General features: G+C 52.3%; 2 protein-coding genes across 2 annotated transcripts in view; one reads left to right on the top strand and one right to left on the bottom strand.

The window, feature by feature from the left end:
- The window catches only part of SAE1 (SUMO1 activating enzyme subunit 1), a 549,006-nt gene that overhangs the window by 419,911 nt on the left and 103,574 nt on the right, over positions 1-25,521 (bottom strand). The gene's annotated exons all lie outside the window — the stretch shown is intronic.
- Positions 8,530-23,984, top strand: SLC1A5 (solute carrier family 1 member 5). Its single transcript, XM_050772203.1, has 8 exons — positions 8,530-9,743; positions 12,639-12,681; positions 13,056-13,103; positions 14,992-15,158; positions 19,649-19,882; positions 21,114-21,308; positions 21,410-21,544; positions 22,830-23,984. The coding sequence occupies exons 1-8, from the start codon at positions 9,175-9,177 to the stop codon at positions 23,065-23,067; spliced, it is 1,629 nt and encodes a 542-aa protein (XP_050628160.1). The 5' UTR covers positions 8,530-9,174; the 3' UTR covers positions 23,068-23,984.

Raw genomic sequence — 25,521 nt, 5'->3', positions numbered from 1 at the left:
ACAAAAACTAGCCAGGCATGATTGGTGTATGCCTGTAATCCCAGTTACTTGGGAGGCTGAGACACAAGAATTGCTTGAACCTGGGAGGCAGAGGTTGCAGTGAGCCGAGATTGCGCCACTGCACTCCAGACTGGGCGACAGAGTGAGACTCCATCTCAAAATAATAATCATCATCATAAATTGGCCCTTGGAAAAAAACAGTTGTGTGGAATGTGTGTTGCTGATTTTCTCAGGCCGTGTGAGGGTCCCACCGCAGGGCTTTGGTGGTTGGAAGCATAAAGCCTTCCCAGCTTCTGGCTTCTCCCCTGGCTGTTCCATTCATTGGCTGTGGGACTTGGAGACTTGGTTGCCTTGTCTCTATCAGGACGGGATTGGCCTCCTCGGTTTCATGGGCCTAGGCCTCACTGGAGCCTCAGGTGGGTTCCTCACTGGAGCCCCTTTGCCCTCCCCCTCCCGCCCCCAAAATGCCGGGGCTCTTCAGCTCTGGGAGGACTTTGCCCAGGTCCTGTTTTTTTGAGGATGAGGCTGAAGGTGTGGAGTTATTCAACACCAGGCTTCCCAGGGGGCATACCATTCAAAACAGCACCTTGCCAGGTGCGGAGGCTCACTCCTGTAATTCCAGCATTTCGGGAGTTCAGGGTGGGAGGATCTATTGAGGCCAGGCATTCCAGACAAGCCTGTGCAACATAACAAAATCCCAGGTCTACAAAAAAATTTAAGAAATTAGCCAGGCATGGTTGCGTGTGCCTATAGTCCTAGCTACTCAGGAGGCTGAAGCAGGAGGATAGCCAGAACCCAGGAGTTTGAGGCTGCAATGAGCTATGATTGCACCACTGAACTCCTGGCTGGGCAAGAGAGCAAAGCTCTGTTTCAAGGAAGGGAGGGGAGGGGAGGGGGGGAGGGGAGGGAGAGGGAGGGGGAGGGAGGGGGAGGGAGGGGGAGGGAGGGGGAGGGGAGGGGGAGGGAGAGGGAGGGGAAGGGAAGGGAAGGGAAGGGAAGGGAAAAAGAAAAGAAAAGAGAAAAAAGACAAGACAATACAAGACAAGACCCAAAGCCATTTCCTAGGTGGCAAACTGAGGCCAGAAAGGGCCTCTCTGCTCTGTGGGGTCCAGATTCCCCACTGCTCCATCCAGCCTCCTCCTGGCCTCTCTCACCCCCTTCCTGGAGCCCCAGGTCTTTTTTTTTTTTTTTTTTTTTTTTCCAATGATGAAATCGGAATCTGGGTAGGAGGTTTGGCTTAGTGGGAGCAAAGCCCGATGACACCAGCTGGTATATTTTCTTCTCTAAGAAGGGGGAGGGCAGGGGGCGAGGCGCTCCAGACAACATCGTCCAAACCCTCAAACCCTGCCCTCTTGGCTTGGACCCACCCCACATTCCCTGAAGGGTCTAGGATTCTGGGGTCTCCTGAGTCCTGGAGCCTGCTCCCTCCAGCTTCCCCCTGTCTGGCACCTCTAGCCCTAGAGTGGGTGGTCAGTGACTAGGCTGAGCCTGGCCTGTGCTCAAGTTGCCCAACTGGCCTGGGCCACTTCTCCAAACCCCCGGGTGCTGATGACCTGGAGGGCTGCCAGAGCTTCCACACCCCAGCCGCGTCACCAGCTGCTGGGGCCCTCAGGGGCCTCTCAGGCCTCCCTTTACCCAGTGGTCCCTGGGTCCTCAGGGGAAAAGCTCCCAGCTTGTGAATCTGTGCTCCGGGGTAAGCACTGGAAGAGATCTGTTCTCTTTTATTTTTTTGGAGATGGGGTCTGACTCTGTCTCCCAGGCTGGAGTGCAGTGGCACGATCTCAGCTCACCACAACCTCCACCTCCTAGGCTCAGGCGATCTTCTCACTTCAGGCTCCAGAATAGCTGGGACTACAGGGCTGTGTCACCACGCCTGGCTAGTTTTTATATTTTGGGGGGTAGAGACGGGGTTTTGTCATATTGCCCATGCTGGTCTCAAACTCCTGGACTTAAACTATGCACCTGCCTTGACCTCCCAAAGTGGTGGGATTACAGGTGTGAGCTACCGCACCCAGCCTAGAATAAATATTTCTTTTCCTTTCTTTATAATCTTTATCTGCAAACGGTCGTCATAACTTAAAATACCATGGGGTTGTGATTTGTTGGGCACCAACCAAAGCACTTCATACACGTGAACTCTGCTCACCCCTCCATGATCTCCAAGGCAGAAGCTACAGTGATCCCCACTGTACAGCCCAGCAAACTGAGCCGGGAGAGTTGAATGACTTGCCCAAACCATTCAGCTGCTAAGTGAGATACAAGTTCAAGATGACAGATTTCAGGGTCCTGGCACCGAACCACAAAGTCACAGCTTTCCTTCCTGAAAGCAAATCCTTTTTAGCAGTTTCTGCAAATTCTTGAATAGTCAATGCATTTAAAAGAGATGCTGCTGGCTGGGCGCGGTGGCTCACACCTGTAATCCCAGCACTTGGGAGGCTGAGGCAGGTGGATCACCTGAGGTCAGGAGTTTGTGACCAGCCTGACCAACATGATGAAACCCCATCTCTACTAAAAATACAAAAAAATTAGCTGGGTATGGTGGCGGGTGCCTGTAATCCCAGCTACTTTTGAGGCTGAGGCAGGAAAAATCACTTGAACCCAGGAGGTGGAGGTTGCAGTGAGGCGAGATCGTGCCATTGCACTCCAGCCTGGGAGACAGAGCGAGACTCAGTTTCAAAAAAATAAATAAATAGAAATAAAAAATGTGCCGGGTGCGGTGGCTCACGCCTGTAATCCCAGCACTTTGGGAGGCCAAGTTGGGCAGATCACAAGGTCAGGAGATCGAGACCATCCTGGCCAACATAGTGAAAGCCCGTCTCTACTAAAAATACAAAAATTAGCCGGATGTGGTGGTGCACGCCTATAGTTCCACCTATGCGGGAGGCTGAGGCAGGAGAATCACTTGAACCCAGGAGGCAGAGGTTGCAGTGAGCTGAGATCACACCATTGTACTCCAGCCTGGGTGACAGGGCAAGACTCTGTCTCAAAAATAAATAAATAAATAAATAAATAAATAAGATAAATACAATAAAATAAAAAATAAAAATTAAAAAGATTAACAAATAGGCCGGGCGCGGTGGCTCAAGCCTGTAATCCCAGCACTTTGGGAGGCCGAGGCGGGTGGATCACGAGGTCAGGAGATCGAGACTATCCTGGCTAACACGGTGAAACCCCGTCTCTACTAAAAATACAAAAAACTAGCCGGGCGTGGTGGCGGGCGCCTGTAGTCTCAGCTACTTGGGAGGCTGAGGCAGGAGAATGGCGTGAACCCGGGAGGCGGAGCTTGCAGTGAGCCGAGATCACGCCACTGCACTCCAGCCTGGGAGACACAGCGAGACTCCGTCTCAAAAAAAAAAAAAAAAGATTAACAAATAAAACAGATGCTATTATATGCTCATTTGCTTTTCCCCATTCTACACACTTTCTTGCACCTTGCTTTCCCTCTCTCTATTTTTTTTTTTTTTTTGGAGACAGGATGTCCCTCTGTCGCCCAGGCTAGAGTGCAGTGGTGCGATCTCTGCTCACTGCAGTCTCAACTTTCCAGTCTCAAGTGATCTTCCCACCTCATCCTCCTAAGTAGCCAGGACCACAGACGTGTGTCAGCATGCCTGGTTAATTTTGTATTCTTTTGTAGAGATGAGCTTTCGAAATGTTGCCCAGGCTGGTCTCGAACTCTTTTTTTTTTTTTTTTTTTTTTTTTTGAGATGGAGTCTCACTCTGTCATCCAGGCTGGGGTGTAGTGGTGCGATATCGGCTCACTGCAACCTCCGTCCTCCGGGTTCAAGCGATTCTCCTGCCTCAGCCTCCCGAGTAGCTGGGATTACAGGTGCCCTCCACCACACCCAACTAATTTTTGTGTTTTTAGTGGAGGTGGGGTTTCACCATGTTGACTGGGCTGGTCTCGAACTCCTAACCTCAAATGATCCACCCACTTTGGCTTCCCAAAGTGCTGGGATTACAGGCATGAGCCACTGCGCCTAGCCTTGAATTCTTGAGCTTAAGCAATCCTCCTGTCTCAGCCTCCCAGAGTGCTGGGATTACAGGTGTGTGCGCCACTGTGCCTGGCCTCCTTCTATACTTTTGTGACCACCTAATTTTTATTGTTTTAGATAAAAGATCTCACTCTGTTCCCTAGGCTGGAGTGTGGCAGTGGCACGATCACAGCTCACTATCATCTCAAACTCCAGAGCTCAAGTGATCCTCCTGTCTTGGCCTCCAAAAGTGTTCGAATTACAATTGTGAGCCACTGAGCTCAGCCTGATTTATTATTGCAATTTACCTTTCTTTCATCTAACTCCTCACTTTTCCTAATGCATGCATACATACACATATATTTCCCTCCACAGCACTTTCTGCTTTGTGACAATAAGTTACAAGCCAGATAACCCACTTAGCCTACTTGTATATTATGTTTAGTATTTATTGACCGTGTCCCCCTGCTAGAATATCAGTGCCAGCAGAGAAGGGATTTTCATCTGTTTTGCTCATGTTTTTCTCATCTGTTTTTCTTTGTCTTTTTTTCTTTTTATGCTTTGTCGCCCAGGCTGGAGTGCAGTGGCGCGATCTTGGTTCACTGCAACCTCTGCCTCTTAGGTTCAAGCGATTCTCCTGTCTCAGCCATTCAAGTAGCTGGGATTACCGGTATGTACCACCATGCCCCACTAATTTTTGTATTTTTAGTTGAGATGAGGTTTCACCATGTTGGCCAGGCTGGTTTCGAATTCCTGGCCTTGAGAGATCCACCCACTTCAGCCTTCCAAAGTGCTGGGATTCCAGGAGTGAGCCACTGTGCCCGGCTCCTCAACTGTTTTTCTCAGTGTTTGATAAATATTAGTCAGATGAGTCAACACAACGATCCCATGTCGGCTCACGAGTATCCGTCTCCTTCTATCTGATGTCTCTCAACCTTCTGTCCTGTGGATGTGGTTTGTTGAATGACTGAAGAAATGAATCACCAAGTGGACAAATGCCCAACTGAAGACTGGATTTTATCCTGAGAGAAGCCACTGGGGCTGTTCAGAGAGTAGGGGTGGCCCAGTTCAATCTGTGCTTTGAAATATTCCAGACTCTTCTGAAGTCTGGGATTTTTTTTTTTTTTTTTTTTTTTTTTTTTTGAGACAGAGTCTTGCTTTGTCGCCCAGGCTGGCGTGCAGTGGTGTAATCTTGGCTCACTGTAACCTCCGCCTTCTGGGTTCAAGTGATTCTCCTGCCTCAGCCTCCAGAATAGCATGTGCCATTAGTCCCGGCTATTTTTTTTTTTTTTTTTTTTTTTTTAGAAGAGACAGGGTTTTGCCATGTTGGCCAGGCTGGTCTGGAATTCCTGGTCTCCAGCGATCCACCTGCCTTAGTCTCCCAAAGTGTTGGGATTACAGGCATGAGCCACCACGCCCGGCCAGAAGTCTGGGATTTTGCATGTGCTATTCTCTTTGTTTGGAATATTCTTTCCCTGGGATTGGTCCAACTCCTTCATATCCCAGCTCCGATGCCTCCTCCTCCAGGAAGCTCTCCCTGTCCCCCAAGCCTGGTCAAGCATCCCTTCCGAGCTTCCCCATCCCAGCCCTGCCCACTCTGTATCATCACTCTCTGTCTTCCCCACTGAACTTTGAGTCCCAGCAGAACGGGGCCAGAACTGTCTTGGTCGCCGCTGGGTCCCTGGTATCAACCGTTGCAGGGCCCAACACTAGGCTCAGAATAAATGACTGCCCCTTGAAGGAAATGTCTAGTTGGAGAGAGCCGAGTGCAGGAGTAGCCATGGTGTCTGATAGGAGATGCAGACCAGGATCAGAAACATCTGAGTTCAGATTTCTTGCTTAGGCCTGGGGTTTGGACCACAGCAAACCTCATTACCCTTATCTGCTTCCAAATCAGGAAAATGGGAGTGTGAGCTGGTCTCCTGGATTAGTGGGGATAAAACCGTGTCTGCGAGCACAGCTAACAGAGAAGGCAGCCTCTCTGTCTGTTGCCTCAGGGCTTTGCACGCCTCCTTTGAATGTTTCCACATTGTGTCCTGGGCTCCTTCTTATCTTTCAGATCTCAGTGCAGATGTCCCTTCCTTCCAGTGGCTGTACTGTCCACTCTGTCACTCACAGGATGCTTTTGCTGTCTCCCAACACTTAGTTCCAGCTGACAGCCCAAGTTTATTGTCTTGTCTCTCAGCACTAGAATGCAAGCTCTAGCAGCCAAGGAATTTTGTGGGGTTTTTTGTTTGTTTGTTTGTGATAGAGTCTAGCTCTGTTGCCCAGGCTGGAGTGCAATGATGTGATCTCAGCTCACTGCAACTTCTGCCTCCCAGGTTCAAGTGATTCTCCCGCCTCAGCCTCCCGAGTATCTGGGATTACAGGCGTGCACCACCACACCCGGCTAATTTTAGTATTTTTAGTAGAGATGGCTTTTACCATGTTGGCCAGGCTGGTTTTGAACTCCTGACCTCAAGTGATCTGCCCGCCTCGGCCTCCCAAATTGCTGGGATTACAGACATGAGCCACTGCACCTGGCTAAGCCCAGGTTTATTGTCTTGTCTCTCCACTCTAGCAACCAAGGAATTTTTTGTTTTTTTGTTTTTGTTTTTGTTTTTGATACATAGTCTCGCTCTGTTGCCCAGGCTGGAGTGCAGTGGTGCGATCTGGGCTCACTGCAACCTCTGACTCCCAGGTTCAAGCGATTCTCCTGCCTGAGCCTCCCAAGTAGCTGGGACTACAGCCGCCCGCCACCATGCCCAACTAATTTTTGTATTTTTGGTAGAGACGGGGTTTCACCATATTGGCCAGGATGGTCTCCATCTCCTGACCTTGTGATCTGCCCATTTTGGCCTCTCAAAGTGCTGGGATTACAGGCGTGAGCTGCCGTGTCTGGCCTATTTTCATGTTTTTAAAGACAAGTTCTCACTATGTTGCCCCAGACGGAGTCCAGTGGCTAATCTTGGGCACGAGCATAGCTCACTGCAGCCTTGAACTCCTGGTCTCAAGGCATCCTCCTGCTTTAGCCTCCCAAGTACCTGGGACTACAGGTGCATGCCACTGCATCCAGCTTGTTCTTCAATAATAATAACAATAACAGCAATCGTAGTAGTAGTATTTGACTTTCTTCTGAAAGACATTTTTGTTAGAAACAAAAGAAGAGAGAAAGAACAAAAATTTTTAAAGCACAAAGAAATAACTTTTTTTTTTTGAGATGGAGTCTCGCTGTGTTACTCAGGCTGGAGTGCAGTGGTGAGATCTCGGCTCTCCACAACCTCTGTCTCCTGGGTTCAAGCAATTCTTCTGCCTCAGCTTCCTGAGTAGCTGGGATTATAGGCATGTGCTGCCACACCCACCTAGGTTTTGTATTTTCAGTAGGAACAGGGTTTCGCCATGTTGGCCAGGCTGGTCTTGAACTCCTGACTTCAAGTGATCTGCCCACTTCACCTCCCAAAGTGGTGGGATTACAGGCGTGAGCCACTGTGCCCGGCCATACTATCTCATTTGAACCCTTGCAACACTCAAGGTGGTATGACTTATTATTATTCCCATTTACACATACGAAGACTGAGTCTCACAGAGGTTGTAAATTACCTGCGGCCTCACAGCCTCAGGAAGCTTCTGGCATTACCACTACAATCTTTGAGCAAGTGTGAAAGCCTGAAATGTCACAGAACAGGCTAGAGATGGGAAAAGAATGAGGATTTCAACACTGTCAGATGGAGTAAGGAATCATGATTCATTGTTAACCTCCCAAACGGCCACTAACAGAGAATTTGGGGAGGAGGCAGCAGAGTGGGTGCGGTTAGAGGCTTGGGACGTGGACACGCAAGTGGCATCCTCTCTAAGTGTGGCCTCAAGGCGAATGACTTCCTCTGCCTCTGGGATTCAAGCGATTCTCCTGCCTCAGGCTTCCAGTAGCTAGGATTACAGGCACGTGCCACCACACCGGGTAATTTTTGTATTTTTAGTAGAGACGGGGTTTCACCATGTTGGCTGGGCTGGTCTCGACCTCCTGACCTCAAATAATCCGCCCGCTTCACCTCCCAAAGTGGTGGGATTACAGGCGTGAGCCACGGCTCCCTAAATAAATACATCAATTTTATTTAAATCTTACAGTAATCATATGAGACAAAAGCTTTTATCACCTGCACTTTATATTCGAGGAATTAAAGTTCTCAAAGGCAACTAAAAACCAAACTCAGGGCCGAGGAGTTCCAAAGCTGAGTTGATTTGCAAATGAATCATCCGAGGACCACCTGAGCTTTCTAGCGACCCTCGCACCAGGGAACGAACCCCTGTGGTTTAAGAGCTCCAACCCACAACCCAATTCCTTTGGCGGGAAACAGCACCCTCCCAAGGCCCCGCCCCGTCCTGGCCCCGCCCCGTCCTCTCCGGGCCCCGGCCCTGGAGATGGGTATTATTATTCGGCCTTCTATGGGCGACCTGGCCCATCTCGGGTATCAGCCCCACCCCTACTCGCCCAGGCTCCGAACGCTCTGCAGCCAATCGGCGCCCACGGGTCGGTCCCCGCCTTCTCAAACCCCGCCCCGCTACCCTTACTCCTGGCAGCTTCCGCTAAACCGGCTCAGAGCTACGCGGCACGCGCGGAGGTTTTCTCTGCCCTGGTAACCGCTACTCCTGGGCGTCAGACCACCGCCTTCCGTACACAGGCGCCCGCATCCCACCCTCCTGGACCTAAGAGTCTGGGTCCCCTGGTCCCGGAGCTCCGCTTCCCGGCCCCAGATTCTGGCGCCCCAGCCCTCCATGTCCAAGACCCAGGCACCCGGGGTCCCAGCCTCCCGGATCCAGGCGTCCCGGATCTGCGCCACCAGAACCTAGCCTCCTGCAGACCTCCGCCATCTGGGCGCACTCAACCTCCTGGAGCCAAGGGCCCCACGCCCCACCCAGAGAAACTCTCGTATTCCCAGCTCCTACAGCCAAGGAACCCAGGCGCTCTGAACTCCCAGTTTTCGAGCATCTGGCACACGGGGCAGAGCAGAGAAGCCCCAGCGCCCAGCTTGGGAAATTTAAACACTCCAGCTTCCAAGAGTCAAGGAACTTCAGTGCTGTGAACTCACAAGTCTAAGGAGCCCTCCAAAGTTCCAGTCTCCAGGTGCTGTTACTCAACTCAGTCCTAGGAACGTCGGGTCCTGGGAAGGAGCCCAAGCGCTCCCAGCCAGCTTCCAGGCGCTAAGAAACCGCGGTGCGTCCCATCATGGTGGCCGATCCTCCTCGTGGAGACTCCAAGGGGCTCGCAGCGGCGGAGCCCACCGCCAACGGGGGTCTGGCGCTGGCCTCCATCGAGGACCAAGGCGAGGCAGCAGGGGGCTGCTGCGGTTCCCGGGACCGGGTGCGACGCTGCCTTCGAGCCAACCTGCTTGTGCTGCTGACGGTGGTGGCCGTGGTGGTCGGCGTGGCGCTGGGGCTGGGGGTATCGGGGGCCGGAGGTGCGCTGGCGTTGGGCCCGGAGCGCTTGAGCGCCTTCGTCTTCCCGGGCGAGCTGCTGCTGCGCCTGCTGCGGATGATCATCTTGCCGCTGGTGGTGTGCAGCTTGATCGGCGGCGCCGCCAGCCTGGACCCCGGCGCGCTCGGCCGCCTGGGCGCCTGGGCGCTGCTGTTTTTCCTGGTCACTACGCTGCTGGCGTCGGCGCTCGGAGTGGCCTTGGCCCTGGCGCTGCAGCCGGGCGCCGCCTCCGCCGCCATCAACGCCTCGGTGGGAGCCGCTGGCAGTGCCGAAAATGCCCCCAAGAAGGAGGTGCTCGATTCGTTCCTGGATCTTGCGAGGTCAGACCCTGCTCCCTTGGGAAGTGGAGAAGAGTGTTAGGGATGGCGGGAGTGGCCACGTGGGCAGGACGGGGCTTTGGGGCAGCTAGAGCCGAGACTTCCCTCTAGAGTCTTAGGAAAACTCGACAGGATATTGCGGCGAGCTCCAGCCCTCGGGAGTGCAAGTCTCGTGTCCTGGGGAAGGGGGTTTCTAACTTTGGGGGCCTGGGTACATAAGTGGGGTCTTAGAGGGAGAAGAAAGTGATGTGGGGAGACACAGGAGGGTCTGCCTAGGGGAGAAAGATACTGTGAGGGGAGGGGACCCCAGGAGGAAATTTCGGGGAGGGAATCTTTGCGTCGTCAAGGGCCCCAAGATGGGGCTTCTAGATATAATTTGGGGCCAGGGTGGGAGAGTTTGGGATCCCTGGGTAAGGAGCTCCTGGAGGGTCTGATCTGAGTAACTCCCACCAGGCCCTCTTCCCAGCCCTGGGGCACCCCCACACCACGTGTCACTCCGATATAACCAGGTTCTGTTTTCGGGCTCCGCTTCCCACCCATTTCAGCTGGGGCCTGGCCGCTTCCCCTTTATCTTTTAGTTCAGCCCTGCTTCCCCTACCTTTCCCTCCCGTTTCCTCCTCTGTCTGGGCCACCCCCTAGCAGGCAGCCCAGAAGAGGACCAGTTAGAAAGGGGAGCAGATTCTTTTCCTTCTCCTGGCCTCTGCCCCGCACCCCCGAGAATGGCCTCCCCGACTTTGAGGAGGGCGGGGGCAGAGGCCCCGATGCCCTTGCCTTTAGGGCTTGCTGATTCAGTGTCTCCAGGTTGGGGACTTCCTGGAAGTTGAGGGGAGGAAGTGATGAGTCATGGAACAGGGTTTCCCCAGCTTTTGGGGTGTCAGTGCAGGCTGAGATGGGAGACTGGGGCAGGCTTGGTGTCCCGAGTTGCAGCCTGGGAGCACCTTCTGGCCGGGGGAGATTAGCTGGGTCCTGGCCCAGCCTCCGGGCCTGGGTGATACAGGCCTACCTTCAGGTAGACACACCCACTCCAAGGCTGTTTATGAGCACAGGCCTCCCCTGCGTGTTAAACACAGCTGTGGCTCACACTTGGCCGGCCACACAGGCTTACAACCAAATGACACACAGCTGGACACAGGCACACAGACACTCAGCTGAGGCTGTAACATCTCGACAAAAACCCATGGCCAGATACCAGCACACATACACACGCTCACTGGGTCATACACACCCTGTAGCACAGCTGTTCAGTGATGCTGCCAGCCACGCCAACATCTAAACACAGGCTCAGGAGCACACAATACACACTCACATACACACCTCTGTGGTCACACACCAATAAACTCATGCTTTTTTTTTTTTTTTTTGAGACAGTCTCTATCACTCAGGCTGGAGTGCAGTGGCACGATCTTGGCTCATTGCAACCTCCACCTCCTGGGTTCAAGTGATTCTCATACCTCAGCTTTCCGAGTAGCTGGGATTAAAGGGGTGCGCCATCACGCCTGGATAATGTTTGTGTTTTTAGTAGAGATGGGGTTTCACCATTTTGGCCAGGCTGGTCTCGAACCCCTGACATCAAATAATCTGCCCACCTCAGCCTCCCAAAGGGCTGGAATTAATGGCGTGAGCCACCACACCCAGCCAAATTCATTACTCTACCATGACGTTATTTTACTCTATCATGACGCGTGGCTGGCCATCCGTGGGCATTGTCCCATACTGCTGAATCTTAACCTACACCCAAACCGATAACATTTGACAGATTGTATATGGACATATGGCATTGGCTGTACACCGGTCATTGGTGAGAGGGAGCATGTGGAGTGGTTGGGGCTATGGAGCCAGCTGGCTGGGTTCAGATCCCAGCTCTGCCATTTCCCAGCTGGGCAATTTTCTTTACCCTTTTGGGCCTCAGCTTCCTTTTCTATAAAATGGGGTAATAGTGCTTATTCCTAAGGCTGTCATAAGGATGAAATGGGTTAATCTGTGTAAAGCACAGGCCAAAATGCTCGCCTGCCACACAGTAGGTGCTGTAGATGGCTTAGCTGCTATATATAGTTTTTGAGAGTCTCACTCTGTCCCAGGCAGGAACGAAGTGGTGTGATCTTGGCTCACTGCAGCCTCAACCTCCTCGGGCTCAAGTGATCCTCCCACCTCAGCCTCCAGAGTAGCTAGAACTACAGGCACAGGCCACCACGCCTGGCTAATTTTTGTATTTTTTGTAGAGACACGATTTCATCATGTTGCCCAGGCTGGTCTTCAACTCCTGGCTCAAGCGATCTGCCTGCCTTGGCCTCCCAAAAGTGCTGGGATTCCAGGCAAGCGCCTTGGCCTTAGCTACTGTTTTCATCTCAAGGCAGACACTGTCAAACAAGAGTAAGAGTAGCCTTGTAAACACAGATGCATATTCATGAGATATGAAGCCGTCCCTTGTCTCCCTTCCTGCCACCGCCTCCCAACACACCCAGATCCTCCCCCATGCTCTCAGAGGCGCTGGCCGGCCCTCCAGGAGGAAGTGGATGATGCAAGCCGTCCGGGGTATTAAGTTTGCTGCATGGGGTGGAGCTGAGGCCCGGGGCGACCTCCCTACCTCCCTACCTCCCTACCTCCCTACCTCCCCCGGCCTGCCGTGGGAGGCCAGCATTCCTCACCCTGAACGCACAATGCCTCAGGGCTAGCACGCCAGCCTCTTGGGGCTGAAGGAGGCTGACTCCCCACATCCTGCAAAGGGGTGCAAGTCTAGTTCCAAACCTGCCGGGCTGAGGCATGAGTAGGGACTGCGTTTGGGTGCAGATGGGGCCCCAAAGCTTCCACTCACTGCCTTAAAACACCAACCCAGCCTCTCAGACAATGCTGCCCTCCCCCTGTGGTATCTAATAACCCTCTGTGTCTCTGTCTCTGCAGAAATATCTTCCCTTCCAACCTGGTGTCCGCAGCCTTTCGCTCAGTGAGTCCTCAGGGGTGTCCTGAGGGGTGGGGGGTGGACAGGGAGGGATGCCAGCCAGGGGGAGCCCTTGCTACCTGATTTTGGTGAGTGCCTGGAAAAATGCATGTGCAATGAGAACACAGGCTCAGAGCCTCCTGTGAGTTTTAATTCTAGCTGTGTGACTCTGGGCAAATGTGTTTACCTCTCTGAGCCTCAGTTTTTCACCTCTGGAAAATGGGGATATTGATCATCCTGCCTCAGTGGGGTTGCCAGCAGACGAAATGAGATCACATTGAAAGGATATGGAAGGGCAGGCTTTGAGCATTGTTAACTCGGCATGGGGTTGGGGGGCCCTGGTGACAATGGACACTGACTCTTCCCAACCCCACCTACAGTACTCTACCTCCTATGAAGAGAGGAATATCACCGGAACCAGGGTGAAGGTGAGAGCAGTGGGAGGCAGTGGGGGCTCTACCTCTTTGCCCATTGCTGTAATGTTTTGGTTTTATTTCTGCCTCAGTCTTTACTGTGGAATTTGATTGACACTCTGCTGTCCTTCCCCAGTTTCTGTCTTTTCTGCCTTCTGGATAGGTCTCTACTTTGTCCCCTCTTTTCCTGCCCCAGGCTGGTCTTCCTTTCCTGGTCCAGGCTCTTCCTTTCTCCCTTTATCCCTCATCCCCCAACCCCATTCCATGCTGCCCCCTCCCTGCCCTGTTCCATCCACCCTCAACCTGCTCAACCTGGCAAGCAGCCAGAGGTTTTTGTTGTTGCTGTTATTGTTGTTTTTCTGAGACAGGATCTCTCTCCATCATTCAGGCTGGAGTACGGTGGCACGAGCACAGCTCACTGCAGTCTCGATCTCCTGGGCTCAAGTGATCCTTCCCACCGCAACCTTCCCAGTAGCTGGGACTATAACACACCCAGCTAATTTTTGTATCTTTTTTTTTTTTTTTTTTTTTGAGACGGAGTCTTGCTCTGTCGCCCAGGCTGGAGTGCCATGGCCGGATCTCAGCTCATTGGAAGCTCCACCTCCCGGGTTCACGCCATTCTTCTGCCTCAGCCTCCCGAGTAGCTGGGACTACAGGCGCCTGCCACCACGTCCGGCTAATTTTTTTTTTTTTTTTTGTGTTTAGTAGATACAGGGTTTCACCGTGTTAGCCAGGATGGTCTCGATCTCCTGACCTCGTGATCCGCCCGTCTCGGCCTCCCAAAGTGCTGGGATTACAGGCTTGAGCCACCGCGCCCGGCCTAATTTTTGTATCTTTTATAGAGACTGAGTTTTGCCATGTTGCCCAGGCTGGTCTTGAACTGTTGGGCTCAAGTGATCTGCCCACCTTGGCCTCGCAAAGAGCTGGGATTACAGGCGTGAGGCACTGCTCCTGGCCCCGAGAATCTTTTCTTTTTTTTTTTTTTTAAGACGGAATTTTGTACTTTTTGTCCAGGCTAGAATGCAATAGCACGATCTCTGCTCACTGCAACCTCCACCTCCTGGGTTCAAGTGATTCTCCTGCCTTAGCCTCCTGAGTAGCTGACAGGCGTGTGCTACCACGTCTGGCTAATTTTGTATTTTTAGTAGAGATGGGATTTCTCCATGTTGGATAGGGTGGTTTCTCGAACTCCCCACCTCAAGTGATCCACCCACCTCAACCTCCCAAAGTGTTGTGATTACAGGTATAAGCCACCACGTTCGGCCAGAGGATCTTTTCAAAACACAAATGTGACCCTATCTCTGCAGTACCCAGAGCCCTGCCATGTGCCCCAGTGCCCTCAGGAGAAAGTCCAGTCTCCTTGCTACAGTCTATGACCAAGGGGTCCCTGTGAGGTCAAACCCCTGCCAGCCCGCCTGGCTGCCCAGCCTCAGCTAGTGACCCTGCGCAGGTCATTCTACTCTAGCTACAGTAGATTATGGCTCTTCTTTGAATGCCCAAGTTGTACTCACTTCTAGGCTGTTGCACATTCTGCTTCCTCTCTCTAGATCCTTTTACCACCCTTCTTTACCTGGTTCACTCCTCCTGTCCTCCAGGTCTCAGCTCAGATGCCCCTTCCTCCAGGAAGTCCCCCCTGACTGCCCCCTACTCCCCAAGCTGGCACTGCCCTCTCTCGGTTCCCACACTCCCCTGGGCTCCCTTATTCCAGCCCCACATACTCTGGGCCATCCCTGATGACTAATATATTTCCCCTGGACCTGGACTTCCCCTGGAAGCCTTAGGAGGAAGGGGTCCGAGGGCTGCCATGTCTCTGCTGGGTCGCAGTGGTGCCCAGGACTGGCCCTCAGTGACTGTGCAGGTAGACTGAGTGTCCCTTCCACCCCGATCTGTTCCTTGCCTACAGGTGCCCGTGGGGCAGGAGGTGGAGGGCATGAACATCCTGGGCTTAGTAGTGTTTGCCATTGTCTTTGGTGTGGCACTGCGGAAGCTGGGGCCTGAGGGGGAGCTGCTTATCCGCTTCTTCAACTCCTTCAATGAGGCCACCATGGTTCTGGTCTCCTGGATCATGTGGTAGGTGGTGGGAGAGGAGGCTGGGGTGGGTGGGGTTGGAGGGTGGGTCTGCTGCCAGAGGCAGGTGTGGGGCATTCTGTGTGGGGTGAGGCACCCTCTGTCACTCGTTGGAACCAGATGGCCTGCATTTAAATCCAGCATTGACCATGCCCTGGCTATGTGATTTTAGGCAAGTGATTTTCCCTCTCTGTTTCAGTTTCCTCATCTATAAAATGGGAACGGCACTTTGGGAGGCCAAGGTGGGTGGATCACTTGAGATCAGGAGTTCAAAACCAGCCTGGACAACATGGTGAAACCCCGTCTCTACTAAAAATACAAAAAAATTAGCCAGGCGTGGGGACATGCGCCTGTAATCCCAGTTACTCGGGAGCCTGAGGTACAAGAATCACTTAAGCCTGGGAGGCGGAGGTTGCAGTAAGTGGAGATCGTGCCACTGCCTGGGCGACAGAGGGAAACTCTGTCTCAAGAAGAAAAAAAAAAAGAAAGTTAATACGGTACACGGAAGGTCTTAGGACAGTGCCTGGCTTATTGCGTGCCTACAGTAAATCCTAATAGCTAATATTTATTGGGCATTTTGCTTGTATAACTTCCGGACACTTCCCACTGGCCAGAACTTGGGTATCTAGCCTCCCCTCTCTGCACAAGTGGCTGGGAAAATATGCCTTTCTTCTGTGACTTACAAGAAGGAGCTGGGGAAGTAACTAGTCAGCGATGATTGATGGGCGATCCATGATTGAGTAATCTAGGGAAGTGATGCTGGGAGGCTTTTTTTTTTTTTTTTTTTTTTTTGAGACGGAGTTTCGCTCTTGTTGCCCAGGCTGGAGTGCAGTAACGCGATCTGGGCTCACTGCAAACTGTGCCTCGTAGGTTCAAGCGATTCTCCTGCCTCAGCCTCCCGAGTAGCTGGGATTACAGGTATGCGCCACCATGCTCGGCTAATTTTGTAGTTTTAGTAGAGACAGGGGTTTCTCCATGTTGGTCAGGCTGGTCTCGAACTCCCGACCTCAGGTGATCTGCCCACCTCGGCCTCCCAAAGTGCTGGGATTATAGGCGTGAGCCACCATGCCCAGCCTTGGGAGTCCTCTTGGCTTGGAGCCATCCCTGGGATCTTCACGGCAGGGGAGGGTGATAATAACCCCACCTGAAGTTTATAGATCGCTTATTGTCTGTAAAAAGCTTTAGCTCCGGGCCGGGCGCGGTGGCTCAAGCCTGTAATCCCAGCACTTTGGGAGGCCGAGACGGGCGGATCACGAAGTCAGGGGATCGAGACCATCCTGGCTAACCCGGTGAAACCCCGTCTCTACTAAAAATACAAAAAACTAGCCGGGCGAGGTGGCGGGCGCCTGTAGTCCCAACTACTCGGGAGGCTGAGGCAGGAGAATGGCGTGAACCCGGGAGGCGGAGCTTGCAGTGAGCTGAGATCCGGCCACTGCACTCCAGCCTGGGCGGCAGAGCGAGACTCCGTCTCAAAAAAAAAAAAAAAAAAAGCTTTAGCTCCTTTCTTTCTTTTTTTTTTTTTTCTTTGAGACGGAGTCTCGCTCTGTCCCCCAGACTGGAGTCCTGTGGCGCAATCTCGGCTCACTGCAAGCTCCGCCTCCCGGATTCACGCCATTCTCCTACCTCAGCCTCCCAAGTAGCTGGGACTACAGGCGCCCACCACCTCGCCCGGCTAATTTTTTGTATTTTTAGTAGAGACGGGGTTTCACCGTGAGTCTCAATCTCCTGACCTGTGATCTGCCCGCCTCGGGCTCCCAAAGTGCTGGGATTACAGGCGTGAGCCACCGCGCCCGGCAGCTTTAGCTCCTTTCAACTGGCATCTCATTGCATCCTCCCAGCATTCCTGTGAGGAATCTGTTGGGTGTTGTGTAATCTGTAATCTGACTCATAGAACCTCCCTCTGGTGGGTGTTGGGAAGATTCAATATCATGTTCAAGGGCACAGCGCATCAAAAATGCTTCATACCTGGGAGTTGTTATTAAGACCCGGGCCATGGCCTTTCTACAATTTGTATTTTATTTTATTTATTTATTTAGAGACGGAGTCTTGCTCTGTCGCCCAGGCTGAAGGTGCGGTGGCACAGTCTCAGCTCACTGCAACGTCTGCCTCCCATGGTCAGGTGATTCTCCTGCCTCAGCCTCCTGAGCAGCTGGGACCACAGGAACTCACTACCATGCCCAGCTAATTTTTGTATTTTTAGTAGAGACAGGGTTTTGCCATGTTGGCCAGGCTGGTGTCAAACTCCTGACCTCAAGCGATCTACCCTCCTCGGCCTCCCAAAGTGCTGGGATTACAGGCATGAGCCACGGCTCCCGGCCTTCAAATTTTTATTTTAAAAATGTGTTTTTTGGCTGGTTGTGGCACCTCACACCTGTAATCCCAGCATTTTGGGAAGCTGAGGTGGGAGGATTGCTTGAGGCCAGGAGTTAGAGACCAGCCTGGCCAACATGGCGAAAACTCTTCTCTACAAAAAAATACAAATATTAGCTGGGAATGGTGGTATACACCTTTAATCCTAGCTACTACTCGGGAGGCTGATGGATGAAAATCACTTGAAACTGGGAGGCAAAGCTTGCGGTGAGCCAAGATTGCACCACTACACTCCAGCCTGGGCAACAGAGCAAGACTCTGTCTAAATAATAATAATAATAGTAATTTTAAAAAATGTTTTTTGAGCTAGGATCTCGCTCTGTCACCTAGGCTGGAGTGCAGTGTGGCATGATCACAGCTCACTGTAGCCCTGACCTCCTGGGTTCAGGTGATCCTCCCACCTCAGCCTCCTACGTAGCTGGGACTACAGACCCCAGCTACAAAGCCTAGCTAATTTTTTTTTTTTTTTTTAAAGAAACTGGGTGGCCGGCTCAGTGGTTCACGCCTATAATCCCAGCACTTTGGGAGGCCGAGGCAGGCAGATCACGAGGTTGGGAGATCGAGACCATCCTGGCTAACATGATAAAATCCTGTCCCTACTAAAAATACAAAAAATTAGCTGGGCATGATGGCACGCGCCTCCAATCCCAGCTACTTGGGAGGCTGAGGCAGGAGAATTGCTTGAACCTGGGAGGTGGAGGGTATAGTGAACTGAGATCACGCCACTGCATTGGGTGACAGAGCAAGTCTCTGTTTAAAAAAAAAAAAAAGAAACTGGGTTTTTCCAAGATCAAGATATTGGCAGAAAATAAAATTTAAGCCGGGCGCGGTGGCTCAAGCCTGTAATTCCAGCACTTTGGGAGGCCGAGGCGGGCGGATCACGAGGTCAGGAGATCGAGACCATCCTGGCTAACACGGTGAAACCCCGTCTCTACTAAAAAATACAAAAAACTAGCCGGGCGAGGTGGCGGGCGCCTGTAGTCCCAGCTACTCGGGAGGCTGAGGCAGGAGAATGGTGTGAACCCAGGAGGCGGAGCTTGCAGTGAGCTAAGATCTGGCCACGGCACTCCATCCTGGGCGACAGAGCGAGATTCCGTCTCAAAAAAAAATAAAATTAAATAAATAAAATTAAAAAAAATACATATTGGCAGAAAATAAAATTTAAAAAAAAGAGAGACAGACATGTTGCCCAGGCTGGTCTTGAACTCCTGGGCTCAAGCGATCTGTCTGCCTCCGCCTTCCCTACATCCTGGGATTACAGGCATGAGCCACCGTGCCTGGCCTATTTTTATTTTTTGTAGAGACTGGGTCTCACTGTGTTGCCCAAGCTGGTCTCGAGAACTCCTAGCCTCAAGTAATCCTCCTGCTTTGGCCTTCTAAAGTGCTGGGATTATAGGCATGAGCCACTGTGCCCGTCCTTTTTATCTTTCATCATCTGCGGAGAGCGTATTGGTTCAAGTCATGCTAGCTGCCATAGCAAAGCAACCCAGAAGTGTGAATGGCACACACTGATGGACATTTCTTTGTGGCTCACATGTGAAGTCCAAATCTGGTAACTGCTTCATGTGCTGATGGAAGCACTGAGACTTTTTTTTTTTTTTTTGAGACGGAGTTTCACTCTTGTTGCCCAGGCTGGAGTACAATGGTGCAATCTCGGCTCACAGCAACCTCCGTCTCCCCTGTTCAAGCAATTCTCCTGCCTCAGCCTCCCGAGTGGTTGGGCTTACAGGCACATGCCACCATGCCTGGCTAATTTTGTATTTTTAGCAGAGACGGGGTTTCTCCACGTTGGTCAGGCTAATCTTGAACTCCCGACCTCAGGTGATCCGCCCGCCTCAGCCTCCCAAAGTGCTGGGATTCCAGGCATGAGCCACCGTGCCCGGCCTGCACAGAGACTTTTATTTCCGGGCTGCTCTACCTTTGAGGGGAAAAGAGAGTGTGAGGTTGGCACGGGAGCTTCAGGGCCCAGGCCTGGGAATGGTGCCCACGCGGAAGCACACATTGCTGGGGCTTCTCCTGACCTCAGGAGAAGGCGGGAAGATGTGGGCAGGGTGCTGAGCCTCTCGCCTGGCCACTGGGCCCGTGGAAGAGGCAACAAGCTGTCGCCTGTGTTACCAATCCAGGTACGCCCCTGTGGGCATCATGTTCCTGGTGGCCAGCAAGATCGTGGAGATGGAGGACGTGGGTTTACTCTTTGCCCGCCTTGGCAAGTACATTCTGTGCTGCCTGCTGGGCCATGCCATCCACGGGCTCCTGGTACTGCCCCTCATCTACTTCCTCTTCACCCGCAAAAACCCCTACCGCTTTCTGTGGGGCATCGTGACACCGCTGGCCACTGCCTTTGGGACCTCCTCCAGGTACGGCTTTGGGGTGGGCTAGGGTGAGATGTTTAAGATAAGCGGCATGGAGTGGATGAAATTTTCTGTGCCAGGGACATTGGATCTGGGTACAGGGGCCATACTTTAGGAGATCCTCATAAGGTCCTGGATTTGTCCCCACCCTTAAAAAAATAGGAAACGATTGCCTTAGAGATTTATTCCCCCCTTTCTTATACTGCCTCCCCATGGCACTGGAGGCACTCTTTTTTTTTTTTTTTTAAATGATGGGGTCTCGCTCTGTTGCCCAGGCTGGCGTGTAGTGGTGTGATCCCAGCTCACTGCAACCTCTGCCTCCTGGGTTCAAGTGATTCTCTGCCTTAGCCTCCCGAGTAGCTGGGGCTACAAGTATCCACCATCACACCCAGCTAATTTTTGTGTTTTTAGTAGAGACGGGGTTTTACCATGTTGGCCAGGCTGGTCTCAAACTCCTGGCCTCAAGTGATTCACCCACCTCGGCCTCCAAAAGTGCTGGGATTATAGCCGCCATGCCCAGCCCCTGGGGGGCTCTTAAATTCTGCTCTGATTCAACCTCAGAACTCCTTCCACCTTCTCTCCTGGGCATTTCATTTGTCCCTGCTAGCCCTGTCCCCTTCCAAGATAATAGTAATTATTAATGTATTATTGGTGAGAGTCAGCAGGACCCAAACATTAGAATTTAGGTGTGAATTGTGTGGGTATTTGGGGAGGTAGTAGTCTATACTCTCCCAGAGGTTCCAGGACTCGTAGATTTTGTAATCCTGGTATTGAGTTCCCTAGTGCTGCCTGCTTGTGGGAAAAGAGCTTAGATATAGCAAGTGAGGGCTGGGGGTGGAGTCTGGACATGGTAGGAGAGAAGGGGATCTAGATTAGATGGGAGGGCCTTGGACCAAGGGACAGGCTGGGGAGGTGGGCGGGACTTCGGCTGGACAGGTGGTATGGGCAGGATCTGGTGGGCGGGGCTTTGGCTGGGCAAGTGGTGTGGGTGGGCTCTGGGTGGGCGGGGCTTCAGCTGGGTTGGTGGTGCGGGTCAGACCTGGAGGGTGGGCAGCCTTTGGCTGATTGGGTGACAGGGCTTTGCTTAGGCAGGCTTTGGTGGGGATCCACTAGGTGGGGTGAGTGGGGCTTTGGCTGGTTGGGATGGGGTACTCGGGGCCTCGCCTGGGCCGGACCTGGAGGGTGGGTGGAGCCCCGTCAGCAGGTTGACCTAACTCAGCTCCCCCATCCCTTGTAGTTCTGCCACGCTGCCGCTGATGATGAAGTGCGTGGAGGAGAATAATGGCGTGGCCAAGCACATCAGCCGTTTCATCCTGCCCATCGGTGCCACCGTCAACATGGACGGTGCCGCGCTCTTCCAGTGCGTGGCTGCAGTGTTCATTGCACAGCTCAGCGAGCAGTCGTTGGACTTCGTAAAGATCATCACCATCCTGTGAGTGTCAGGGGGCTATGGATGGGACCCCCGGACCCCAGTTGACCTCCATCTTCTCCCACAACAGAGGCGTCTGCCTAACCTCCTTCCTTCTCCCTCAGGGTCACGGCCACAGCGTCCAGCGTGGGGGCAGCGGGCATCCCTGCTGGAGGTGTCCTCACTCTGGCCATCATCCTCGAAGCAGTCAACCTCCCGGTCGACCATATCTCCTTGATCCTGGCTGTGGACTGGCTAGTGTGAGTGTGGGTCTAGAGACTGGGGCAGGGGCCCGGAAAAGAGGATGAGTGAGTGAGAGTCCTTAGAGCCTCTGGACAGAAGAGGAGGAGAAGAAGGAAGGAATTCTGGAGAAAAGGGGGGGAAACGTGAGCATTCCTGAGGGTAAGGAATGGCATCTTTGCGGCTCTAAGAGGAACATCAGAAAAGTAGGGCGTCTGTGTGGTGAATACAGCAGACTCTTCGGCCAGACTGCTCGGGGTCACATCCCAGCTCCAACATTCGCTGTTATGCCCTCGGGAAGTGCTTAATCTCCCTGTGTCTCAGTTTCTCCATCTGTAAAATGGGGAGAAGAACAGTCTCTCCCTAAGGATTAGATAATAGACACACCTGCCTTAGAGTAGCCCCCAGTAAGCAGTAATTGCTACATAATTATTTGCTATCACGATTAAGCTATTAAGAGTATAAAGACTGGAAAGCAGCCAGGCACGGTGGCTCACGCCTGTAATCTCAACATTTTGGGAGGCCCAGGCAGGTGGATCATTTGAGGTTAGGAGTTGGAGACCAGCCCGACAAACATGGTGAAACCCCGTCTCCACTAAAAATACAAAAAAATTAGCCGGTATGGTGGCATATGCCTGTGATCTCAGCTACTCAGGAGGCTAAGGCAGGAGAATCGTTTGAACCCAGGAGGTGCAGGTTGCAGTGAGCCAAGATTGTGCCACTGCACTCCAGTCTGGGCAACAGAGTGAGATCGTGTCTCAAAAAAAAATTCTGGAATTAATTATTGGCAATGGTTACACAAGTCTGAATATACCAAAAAATACCAAGATGTATACTTTTAAAAGGTTAATTTTATGGTAGGTGAATTATACTTTAATTTTTTTTGAGACACAGTCTCACTCTGTCGCCCAGGCTGGAGTGTAGTGATGTGATCATGGTTGTAATCACCGCAGCCTCCACCTCCCAGGCTCAAGTGATCCTCCTGAGTAGCTGGGACTATAGGTATGCACTACCATGCCTGGCTAATTTTTTTCCTCTACCTCCCAGGCTCAAGCAATCCTCCTGCCTCAGCCTGCTGAGTAGCTGGTACTATAGGTGTGCAGTACCATCCCTGGCTAATTTTTTTTTTTTTTTTCTATCTATATGGAGATGGGATCTTACTCTATTGCCCAGGCTGACTCCAACTCTTAATTTTTACTTTTTAGATTCCAAGGGGAGAGAGGCAGGAGGCTTAGGCCTTGGCCCTTTCCTTCCCTGTCACCCTCTCCCGTCCCACTTACTTTGCTGTCATTTCTACCCCTTTAGTGACCGGTCCTGTACCGTCCTCAATGTAGAAGGTGACGCTCTGGGGGCAGGACTCCTCCAAAATTACGTGGACCGTACGGAGGTGAGAAGCACAGAGCCCGAGTTGATACAAGTGAAGAGTGAGCTGCCCCTGGATCCGCTGCCAGCCCCCACTGAGGAAGGGAACCCCCTCCTCAGACACTATCGGGGGCCTGCGGGGGATGCCACGGTCGCCTCTGAGAAGGAATCAGTCATGTAAACCCCAGGAGGGACCTTCCCTGCCCTGCTGGAGGTGCTCATTGGACACTGGATTATGAGGAATAGATAGATGAATGAACTAGGGCTCTGGGGGTCTGCCTGCACACTCTGGGGAGCTGGGGGCCCCAGCCCCCTCCTGGACAGGAGATCTGGGATGCCTGGCTGCTGGAGTACATGTGTTCATGAGGGTTACTCCTCAAAACCCCCAATTCTCACTCATGTCCCCAACTCAAGGCTAGAAAACAGCAAGATGGAGAAATGATGTCCTGCTGTCTACCCGCCACGACCTGCCTGGCCTTACCTGTGTCAGGGAGCAGGTCACAGGCCACCACGGGGAATTCTAGCCCCATTGGGGGGATGTTTCAACACCATGCTGGTTATTTTGGCGGCTGTAGTTGTTGGGGGGAATATGTGTGTGTGCACGTGTGTATATGTGTTCTGTGACCTCCTGTCTCCACAGTACGTCCCACCATGTCCCCAGATCCCCTATTCCCTCCACAATAATAGAAATACTCCCAGGGCGGTGGCTCAAGCCTGTAATCCCAGTACTTTGGGAGGCCGAGGCGGGTGGATCACGAAGTCAGGAGATCAAGACCATCCTGGCTAACATGGTGAAACCCCGTCTCTACTAAAAATACAAAAAACTAGCCGGGCGTGGTGGCGGGCGCCTGTAGTCCCAGCTACTCGGAGGCTGAGGCAGGAGAATGGCGTAAACCCGGGAGGCGGAGCTTGCAGTGAGCCGAGATCGCGCCACTGCACTCCAGCCTGGGTGACACAGCGAGACTCCGTCTCAAAAAAAAAAAAAAAAAAAAAAAAAAGAAATACTCCCAGGAACTCTGGGGAGAGGCTGAGGGCAAATACCTGCTGTCACTCCAGAGGACACTTTTTTAGCAATAAAATTGAGTGTCAACTATTTAATCAGGTGTTGTTGAGAATTTGACTTAAAGCACCAGCCACTACAATGACAGTATCTGCTCATCAAACACCACTGGGCTGGGCGTGGGGGCTCACACCTCTAATCCCAGCACTTTGAGATCGCTCCAGGCTAGGAGTTCAAGACAAGCCTGGGCAACATAGTGAGACGTCGTCTCTACAAAAATATATATAAAAATTAAGGCCAAGCACAGTGGCTCACACCTGTAATCTCAGCACTTTGGGAGGCTGAGGTGGGCGAATCACGAGGTCAGGAGTTTAAGACCAGCCTGGCCAACATGGTGAAACCCCATCTCTACTAAAAATACAAAAATTAGCCGGGCGTGGTGGCGGGTGCCTATAGTCCCAGCTACTCAGGAGGCTGAGGCAGGAGAATTGCTTGAACCCGGGAGGCAGAGGTTGCTGTGAGCCGAGATCGCACCACTGCACTCCAGCCTGGGCGAAAGAACAAAACTGCCACCTCAAAAACAACAACAAAAAATTAGGCAGGTGCAGTGGTGCACCTGTAGTCCCAGCTACTCAGAAGGCTGTGGTGGGGCGGATCCCTTGAGCCCAGGAGTTCAAGGATACAGTGACCGATGATCGTGCCACTGCACTCCAGCCTGGGCAACAAACAGAGGGACACCCTGTCGCTTTTTTTTTTTTTTTTTTTTGAAACAGAGTCTGGCTCTGTTGTCTGGGCTAGAGTGCAGTGCAGTGGCACGATCTTGGCTCACTGCAACCTCCACCTCCCAGGTTCAAGCGATTCTCTTGCCTCAGCCTCCCAAGTAGCTGGGACTACAGGCACCCACCACCATGCCTTGCTAATTTTTGTATTTTTAGTAGAGACGGGTTTCACCACGTTGGCCAGGCTGGTCTCCAACTCCTGGCCTCAAGTGATGCCCCCTCCTTGGCCTCCTAAAGTGCTGGGATTACAGGCATGAGCCACCGCGCCCAGCCAGACCCTGTCTCTTAAACACCATGGGAAACCACAGTGAGACACCACTATACATACTAGAATGGCTGAACACAAGACCTAGGGAGGATGGGGAGCAACAGGACTCCTCATCTCTTGGTTGGTGCTCCCTTGGTAGATGGCTGAGTTGTTTTGGAAAATAACTGGGCAGTTTCTTAATAAAGTTAAAAAATACAGGCTGGGCACAGTGGCTCATGCCTGTAATCCCAGCACTTTGGAGGCCGAGGTGGATGGATCACCTGAGGTCAGGAGTTCGAGACTAGCCTGGCCAACATGGTGAAACCCCCGTCTCCACTGAAAATACAAAAATTAGCTGGGCGTGGTGGTGCATGCCTGTAGTCCCAGCTACTTGGGAGGCTGACGCAGGAGAATTGCTTGAACCTGGGAGGCAGAATATTATAGTGAGCCAAGATCACACTATTGCACTCCAGTCTGGGTGACAAAAGCAAAACTCAGTCTCAAAAAAAAAAAAAAAAGTGTGTGTCTGTGTGTGTGTGTGTGTGTATATATATATATATATATATATATTTACCATGCAGCTTAGGAGTTGCATTTCTCCCAAGAGAA

This window comes from Macaca thibetana, chromosome 19 (genome assembly GCF_024542745.1).
Source record: "Macaca thibetana thibetana isolate TM-01 chromosome 19, ASM2454274v1, whole genome shotgun sequence".
Lineage (NCBI taxonomy): Eukaryota > Metazoa > Chordata > Mammalia > Primates > Cercopithecidae > Macaca > Macaca thibetana.
This window is presented reverse-complemented; position numbering and strand designations above follow the sequence as displayed.